At 45.3% G+C, this 9,173-nt stretch overlaps 1 protein-coding gene across 2 annotated transcripts in view; it reads left to right on the top strand.

Annotated features, from left to right (window-relative positions):
• Positions 1 to 8,351, top strand: part of VSTM1 (V-set and transmembrane domain containing 1) — a 23,890-nt gene extending 15,539 nt beyond the window's left edge. For both annotated transcript variants that reach the window (XM_017871780.1, XM_017871779.1), the window contains 5 exons: positions 6,896 to 6,988; positions 7,069 to 7,096; positions 7,303 to 7,340; positions 7,441 to 7,478; positions 8,096 to 8,351. In XM_017871780.1, coding sequence (XP_017727269.1) covers positions 6,896 to 6,988; positions 7,069 to 7,096; positions 7,303 to 7,340; positions 7,441 to 7,478; positions 8,096 to 8,215 — 317 coding nt within the window. In that variant the 3' untranslated portion in view covers positions 8,216 to 8,351. The remainder of the gene's footprint in view (positions 1 to 6,895; positions 6,989 to 7,068; positions 7,097 to 7,302; positions 7,341 to 7,440; positions 7,479 to 8,095) is intronic.
• The last annotated feature ends 822 nt before the right edge of the window (positions 8,352 to 9,173 follow it).

Here is a 9,173-nt window from a genome sequence, read left to right as displayed (position 1 = left end):
TAGTAGAGATGGGGTTTTACCATGTTGGCCAAGCTGGTATCAAACTCCTGACCTCAAGCAATTCCCCTGCCTTGGCCTCTCAAAATATTGGGATTACAGGTGTGAGCCACCGTACCCGGCCTACAAGAAGAACTTTAATGCCCATTTCCTCAATGTTATTGGGGAAACCGCTGTGTTTTTGGGGGTGAGGCATGAGGGGAGATAACCTCTAAAGTACTTCTGGTTTCTGAAGAAGTTGGCGTGTGAAACAGCACAGAGTGCGTCGTTTGCCATATTACATGATGAAAAACTAGGGTGGGATTTGGGGAATAATGGGGGTGAATTTTTGGATGACCTGTTTGGGGAGTAGGACCAGGACCTACGCAGAGTAGGTACTTCAGGAATATGTATAATCAAGAGTTTGTTATAACTCCGAAATTCTCAACAATAGGTGAATATTGAATTTTTTCCCCTAATGTTGCTTATTCATTAACAATTGACTAAGATTCTGTCCTCAGAGGTTCTCATAAAAATTAGAGCTCCCCAGGTGAGGTGGCTCACGCCTGTAATCCCAGCACTTTGGGAGGCCGAGGTGGGTGGATCACCTGAGGTCAGGAGTTCGAGACCAGCCTGGCCAACATGGTGAAACCCTGTCTCTACTAAAAGTACAAAAATTTGCCAGGCATTGTGGTGGGCACCTGTATTCCCAGCTACTCAAGTGACTGAAGCAGGAGAATTGCTTGAACCTGGGAGGTAGAGGTTGCAGTGAGCCGAGTGAGACTCTGTCTCAAAAAAAAAAAAAAAAAAAAAAAAAAAAAATTAAAAAAAGAGCTTTTGGCAGCATTAGGCTGAAACAGAAGCTCATCCAGACTTTAAGGGCCAAATTCAGAATATAAATTGGCATCTAGATGCTTAATCATCCTTCCTTTCAGCAAGTCATAATCTTCCTGCAACCTACTCTGAAGAGCCAAAGTTGCTGAAAGTTGTTGCTAGCAGTCTGTGCTGGTATAATCGGTTTTTGAAAAGGTATCCTCCAAAGTGTTCTTGCAAGATAACTATTTGAAATGTTTTTATTCCATGATAGTAGGCTTGGGAAATGACTGCTACCCTAGGACTGTGAACACAATTCACATCAGGAATGTTTTCTAAGAAAGATATGAAATCTAACGGGAGAGAGGAACACAGAAGTATCAGAAATGAGGTGGGAGATCTAGTGAGGTGTGAGGGGGAGGAGGAAGAGAAACTACTATTTTGAGCTCTTGTGTCATTTATTTTCTTTCTTTTTTTATTGATATATAATTCGCATGCCAAAAATTCACCCTTGGAAAGTGTACAATTCACTGGCATTTTGTATATTCACAAGGTAGTATAACCATCACCACTACATAATTCCAGATCATTCTCATCACCCTGAAAGAAAATCTTGTACCCATTAAGCAGTCACTTCTCATTTCCCACTCTCCCACCAGGCCCTGCCAACCATTCATATGCTTCTTTGTGTCTATGATTTCGTCTATTCTAGACATTTTGTGTAAGTGGATTCATATACTATGTGGTCCTTTGTGACTAGCTCCTTTCACTTTAGCATGATGTTTTCAAAGTTTATCCATACTATAGCACGTATCAATGTTTCATTTCTTGTCATGGTGAAAAGCATCATACTGTATGGACAGACCACATTTTGCTTATCCATTCCTTTTTTTTTTTTTTTTTTTGAGATGGAGTCTTGCTCTGTCGCCCAGGCTGGAGTGCAGTGGCACGATCTCAGCTCACTGCAACCTCCGCCTCCCAGGTTCAAGTGATTCTTCTGCCTCAACCTCCTGAGTAGCTGGAACTACAGGGGCCCGCCACCATGCCCAGCTAAGTTTTGTATTTTTAGTAGAGAGGGGGTTTCACCATGTTGGTCAGGCTGGTCTCAAACTCCTGACCTCAAGTGATCCACCTGCCTCGGTTTCCCAAAGTGCTGGGATTACAGACTTGAGCTCCTGTGCCTGGCCCATTCTTCTTTTGATGGACATTTGTGTTGTCTGCACCTCTTGGCTAAAGTGAGTAATGGTGCTTGAACACTGTGGTAGGAGTATCTGTTTGCCTCCCTGCTGTAAATTATCTTGGGTATGTACCTAGAAGTGGATTTGCTAGGACATATGGTGACTATTATGTTCAACTTTTTGAGGAACTGCCAAATCATTTTCCATTATGGCTGTATCATGTTATATTCCTTCCAGTAATCTATGTGGGTTCCAATATCTCCACATCCTTGTCAACACTTACTTTTCTTTTTTTAAATTATAGCCATCCCAGTGGGTATTATATAATTTCTTTTTTTTTTTTTTTTTTTGAGACGGAGTCTTGCTCTGTCGCCCAGGGTGGAGTGCAGTGGCCAGATCTCAGCTCACTGCAAGCTCCGCCTCCCGGGTTCACGCCATTCTCCTGTCTCAGCCTCCCGCGTAGCTGGGACTACAGGCGCCCGCCTCGTCGCCCAGCTAGTTTTTTGTATTTTAGTAGAGACGGGGTTTCACCGTATTAGCCAGGATGGTCTCGATCTCCTGACCTCGTGATCCGCCCGTCTCGGCCTCCCAAAGTGCTGGGATTACAGGCTTGAGCCACTGCGCCCGGCCTATATAATTTCTTAAATTTTATTTGAGTTCAAATTTGTATCATCACAATTCAAAACAGAACAAAATATCTTTGCCGGGCGCAGTGGTTCACGTCTGTAATCCCAGGACTTTGGGAAGATGAGGCAGGAGGATCACTTGAGCCCAGGGGTTCAAGACCAGCCTGGGCAACCTAGTGAGATCCCATCTCTACAAAAAATACAAAAATTAGCCAGGCATGGTGGTGTGCGCCTTTAGTCCCAGCTACTTGGGAGGCTCAGGCAGGAAGATCGTTTGAGCCCAGGAGATTGAGGCTTCAGTGAACTGTGATTGTGCCACAGCACTCCAGCCTGAGTGACAGAGTGAGACCCTGTCTCAATAAATAAAAGTAAAATACCTTTAAGCACAGGTATAATGTCCCTAGCCTGTATTTACATGCCTCAAACACACCAGAAAAGGACCCTATATTCGATTGCTATGTAGAGAATGAAGATGAATTTTATCACACAAGACTCGACTTTCTTTCTGGTGCCTGTGGCTCCATTTGTGCCCTGTGTCAGGCTGTATTTTGTTGCTCAGTCTGATTCTAGTAGCATAGCAACTTATAATTTATTCTGGCAATTTGTAAATACTGATGTGAAATTTGGCCAGGATATGTGGACATCTCAGGGTGAACCCAGTCCAGCTGATTATGGGGGTCATGGGAAGATGAGAATTTTGCAATAATGTACTTCTCATTTCTAGTGAATTGCTGCGTGAAAGATACTATAGGCTGGAAACGGGGAGAACAGAAAGGATGAGGCAAGGCTGCTGTTTCTCTGCTTCCATCTGGGGATACTGAAGAGTCCAGGAGCAGCTCTTCCTGCCCTGTTTTCATCAGTCCTTGGAAATGCACTGATAGAATTGTTGCTTATGGCCAGGCACGGTGGCTCATGCCTATAATCCCAGCACTTTGGGAGGCCAAGGTGGGCGATCACTTGAGCTCAGGAGTTCGAGACCAGCCAGGCTAACATGGTGAAACCTCATCTCTACTAGAAATATAAAAAATTATCAGAGTGTGGTGGCAGGCACCTGTAATCCCAGCTCCTTGGGAGGTTGAGGCAGGAGAATTGCTTGAACCCCGGAGGCGGAGATTGCAAAGCCAAGATTACGCCCCTGCACTCCAGCCAGGGTAACGGAGTGAGACTCCGTCTCAAAAAAAAAAAAAAAAAAAAAAATTGTTGCTTTTGAGGGGTTCTCTGATTCAGCTCCACCAGAAGCAGGCTCTTAGAAAGCATTAGTGTGAAAGTGACATTTTATTTTATTTTATTCATTATTTATTTTTGAGAGAGAATTTTGCTCTTGTTGCCCAGGCTGGAGTACAGTGGCGTGATCTTGGCTCACTGCAACCTCCGCCTCCCGAGTAGCTGGGATTACAGGCGTGCACCACCACACCTGGCTAATTTTGTATTTTTAGTAGAGATGGGGTTTCTCCGTGTTGGTCAGGCTGGTCTTGAACTCCTGACCTTAGGTGATCCGCCCACCTCAGCCTCCCACAGTGCTGAGATTACAGGCCTGAGCCGCCATGCCCAGCATGAAAATGACATTTTAGGGAGTGGGGAAGAAGGGCCGGGAGGAAAAGAGATTAAACAAGGGTGGGATATCCGTGTCCCTCAGATGGTATCTTTGGCTCAATCCTGCAGAAAAGCAGTGGAGACAGGGAAGGTCAAAGATCGGAGGCTAGGGAGCTGGGGTCTTCACAGCAGTCAGTGGCAGTTTGTTCCGGGCATGTGAATTCCAAGGCATTTGGAGCTCTCCCAGGCAGTCCCCCAAAGAAGAGATGCAAATGTTCACTTTGGAAAGGGAAAGAAGCCACGATCTAGAATGCATAAAAATGGGAAAGGGATCTGGGGAACATGGGTTGAGGAACATTGACAGAATCTGTTACAGAGAGAGATGGGCGTGGGTGGAATATTGGGTGAAAAAAAATCATCATTATACCTACAATCCCATTATCCTACACAATGAGTCAGTTTCTAGACTGAGTGCTTTAAAGCCAGGATTTTTCATCATTACCTAACTCTTCAAGTTAGGTATTATTGGCTCTCTGCCCCCTCCTTATATTTAACCAAAAAATAATGTATTCCAGAAAGGGAAGGGAACATTTACAAAGTCGGGAGATGGGAGGCCTAGTACTAGAACTCAAGTATGTCTTGTTTCAAACTCTCCACTCCTTTTGCTGCTCCCTGATGATCAGCTCAGAAAAAGCCTTATTTCAGGAAGGCGGATAAATAGATAATTAGATATGATAGACAGATGATAGGTAAGTAGGTAGATAAATAGATAACTAGACATGATAGATAAGATAGATACATAGATGACAGGTAGATAGGTAGCTAGATATGATGGATGGATTAGATAGACAGATGATAGGTAAGTAGGTACATAGGTACAGATGATTAGCTAGCTAGCTAGATGATAAATAACTAGATATAGTAGATAAAATAGATAGATGTAGATCTATCATCTACAGATCCCTGTCGTTCTGGTGTCTCGGAGAATCATGTCTCCTTCAGAGAGCCCCACCCCTCCCTACTCCAAACGCCTTCCATGCCCATGTCACTGCTGTTCGTTACCTGGCGTCAACGAGCTCATTGAAGTGTGTTTGAAGTTGGCTGGGCGTGGTGATCTGTACTCCCAGCTACCCTGGAGGCTGAGTGAGGAGGACCGTTTGAGCCCAAGAATTCGAGTATGGTTGCGCCAGTGCACTCCAGCCTGGGCAACAGAGTGACACTCTGTCTCTTTAAAAAAAAAAAAAGAAAAAGAAATGTGTTTGAAGTTAAGAGCTGAGATCATGTCTGTGTTAGCCAGGGTTTTCCAGAAAAACAGAACCAATAGAACATATATATATATATATATAGGCTGGGTGTGGTGGCTCACGCCTGTAATCCTAGCACTTTGGGAGGCCGACGTGGGTGGATTACCTGAGGTCAGGAGTTCAAGATCAGCCTGGTCAACAGGGCGAAACCCCGTCTCTACTAAAAATACAAAAATCAGTCGGGCGTGGTAGTGGGTACCTGTAATCCCAGCTACTCAGGAGGCTGAGGCAGGAGAATTGCTTGAACCCAGGAGGCGGAGCTTGCAGTGAGCCAAGATTGCGCTATTGCACTCCAGCCTGGATGACAAGAGTGAAACTTTGTCTCAAAAAACAAACAAATAAACAAAAAAACCCACATACACATGTGTGTGTGTGTGTATAGATATAGATATAGATATAGATATAGATATAGATATATAGAGAGATTTATTTTAATGGATTGGTTCATGTGATTGTCGGGGGCTGGTAAGTCTGAAATCTGCAGGGCAGGCAGGAGATCCAGGGGAGACTTGATATTGCAGCTTGAGTCTGGAGGCAGAATTCCTTCCACCTTGGGGTACCTCAGTCTTTTCTCTTAAAGCCTTCAACTAATTGGATGAGGCCCACCCATATGACAGTGGGTCATCTGCTTTACTCAAAGTCTATTGGTTGAAATGTCCAGCTCCAAGGCGGGAGATCCAGGCTTGGAAGCCAGGCTGTCTGTCCGGCTCCTCTTAGCATTTCTGCTCACCCCTATCAGTGCATTTCAGACAGTGATTACACAGACAGACGTGGTGGCTCACACCTGTAATCCCAGCACTTTGGGAAGCCAAGATGGGAGGATCACTTGAAGTCAGGAGTTTGAAACCAGCCTGGCCAATGTAGTGAAACCCCGTCTCCACTAAAAATACAAAAATTAGCTGGGCATGATGGTACACACCTGTAATCCCAGCTACTCAGGAGGCTGAGTCAGAATTGTTTGAACCAGAGAGGTGGAGGTTGCAGTGAGCCAAGATCACACTCCAGCCTTGATGACAGAGTGAGGTTCCGTCTCAAAAAAATAACAAAAAAAATAAAAAAATAAAAAATATATATATATACACACACACACACACACACACACACACACACACACACACGTATATAAAGCACTGGCTCACAATAAATGATCAATATCATTGCTATGCACCAAACATTCCCTGGGAATTTCCTATGTGCCAAGCAGTGTTCCAGTCCTCTCTATAGGTACTGACCCACCAGCCAATAAAATAGGTACTGCTGCTATCCTCACTTTACAGATGGGGAAACAGAAGCTTGGAGAAGATTAAGGAAATTCCCCAAAGCAATAGGAAGTTTCAACTCCAAGGTGGGAGATCCAGGCTTGGAAGCCAGGCCGTCTGTCTGGCTCCTCTGAGCTTTTCTGCTCACCCCTATTGGTGGATTTCAGGAGCCAGGCTGATTCCCTGACCTGCTCTTCCCCTTCCAGACACCAGAACCATCTTTGTTGCCATCTTCAGCTGCATCTCCATCCTTCTTCTCTTCCTCTCAGTCTTCATCATCTACAGATGCAGCCAGCACGGTGAGCTCAGAGAACGCAAAGGGAGAGAGGGGGAGTGAAGGATTTTCTCGGTAGGTAAATTCCTCCTGCATTTTTTGTAGGTTCGTCGCCTGAAGAATCCACCAAAAGGTAGGTACTTGGCATAGCTCATGCTCCCCTTAATTCCCATGTCATTCTCCAGGGAACCCACTGGCACATTCAGGATTGGCACCCTGAGCCCCCACCCCAGCCCATTCTGTGACCTCCCTCCACTCCCCTCCTCTCCCCTCCATTGCCCTCACCCTCTCCCCGAAATCTTCACATCCCATCCTTTCACGTGTCTCTCTCTCTCTCAGAATCAGCCATTCCAAACGTTCGGAGCAGGAGGCTGCTGGTAAGGGACAGGGAAAATTGAAGGGAATCACCAGATAGAAAGACTAAGTTCTGACTCCTACAGCTGAAAACTGATTTTCTTTTTTTCCTCTCTCACTCAGAGGCAGATTTATCCAGGATGGAAAGGGTATCTGTCTTGGTGAGTCCTCCCGCTTAGGAGTCCCACAAGAGCTCCCCCACCACAATGGGCTGGTCATGTCTGCCTCCTGGTTAAGCCCATACAGAAACGTCTACTATTTACCACCCGTGTGGTCTTAGACAACTCCCCAAAGAGGAACCAAAATCTCCATTTAAAAGGTGTATGCACGGGGCTCACGCCTGTAATCCCAGCACTTTGGGAGGCCGAGGCAGGCAGGTCACAAGGTCGGGAGATCGAGACCACCCTGGCTAACACAGTGAAACCTCGTCTCTACAAAAGATACTAAAAATTAGCTGGGCGTGGTGGTGGGCGCCTGTAATCCCAGCTACTTGGGATTCTGAGCCAGGAAAATGACTTGAACCCAGGAGGTGGAGGTTACAGTGAGCCGAGATCACGGCACCACACTCCAGCCTGGGCAACAGACCTACAGATCCATTGATGTCACACACATAAAGGGTTATAAAAACAGAAAAGAAAAAGAAATGCATCTGGTGTGACCGAGGACCTGGATTTTGAATTTAATTTAATTGTAATTAATTTAAATGTCAATAGCCACGTGTAGCTAGTGGCTGCCATATGGACCACTCAGTTCTAATATTCATCTATTTTCTCCAAAGACGGCAGACCCCCAAGAAGTGACGTATACTGAGCTAAACATCAATGCCCTGTCTGAGGCAGCTTCTGACACCACCCACGAGCCCCCAGGATCTCATGAATATGCGGCAGTGAAAGTGTAGCAGGAAGACAGCCCGGACCACTAAAGAAGGGGATTGTGCTGGCCAAGGTTATCAGAAATGTGGAGACGCGGATGACTCTGTGTCCCTTGCTCCTCATCCGTATCAATAAAATTAAGTTTCTCATCTTAAAAAGAAATTTGATTTATTTATGGATTATTCATGCCCAAGAACCCCACCATACTCTTTCTACCCCACATTTCCTCCTAGAACAATTCAAGGAAATAATAAATAATTATTGATCAGCTATCCAGCAAAGAATGTAAGAATTATGGAGCATCTGCTGGAAGCACAACAAGCGAAAAAGAAAATGGTCAGGCTCATGCTTGTCATCCCAGCACTTTGGGAGGCCGAGGCGGGTGGATCATCTGAGATCAGAGTTCATGACCAGCCTGACCAACACAGTGAAATCCCATCTCTACTAAAAATACAAAATTAGCGGGACACGGTGGTGGGCGCCTGTAATCCCAGCTACTTGGGAGGCTGAGGCAAGAGAATCGCTTGAACCCAGGAGGCAGAGGTTGCAGTGAGCCGAGATGACACCATTGCACTCCAACCTGGGCAACAGAGTGAGATCCATCTCAAAAAACAAACACGCCCAGACCTGCAAACTCCTAGACCAGAGGGCAGAAAACAAAAGGACCAGAGAGTAACATTTCCAGCTTTGTGGGCTGTAGGATCTCTGCTAAGACTACCCCATTCTGCTGTTGTACCATGAAAGCAGCCATCGTTGATATGTAAACAAGTAGATGTGGCGGTGTTTGAATAAAACTTTATTTACAACCTCATGTTCTCATTCATGTGGGAGCTAAAAAAGTGGCTCTTATGAAGGTAAAGAAAGAGTTATCACAGGCTAGAAGGGGTGGGTTAGTTAACAGGCACAAACACAGTTAAACAGAAGGAACAAGTTCAAGTGTTCAACAGCACAGAAGGGTGACTATAGTTAACAACAGTACATTGT

This window comes from Rhinopithecus bieti, unplaced genomic scaffold (assembly GCF_001698545.2).
Source record: "Rhinopithecus bieti isolate Rb0 unplaced genomic scaffold, ASM169854v2 scaffold_6949, whole genome shotgun sequence".
Taxonomy (NCBI): domain Eukaryota; kingdom Metazoa; phylum Chordata; class Mammalia; order Primates; family Cercopithecidae; genus Rhinopithecus; species Rhinopithecus bieti.
Note: the sequence above shows the minus strand (reverse complement) of the source record. Positions and strands in the feature narration are given on the sequence as shown.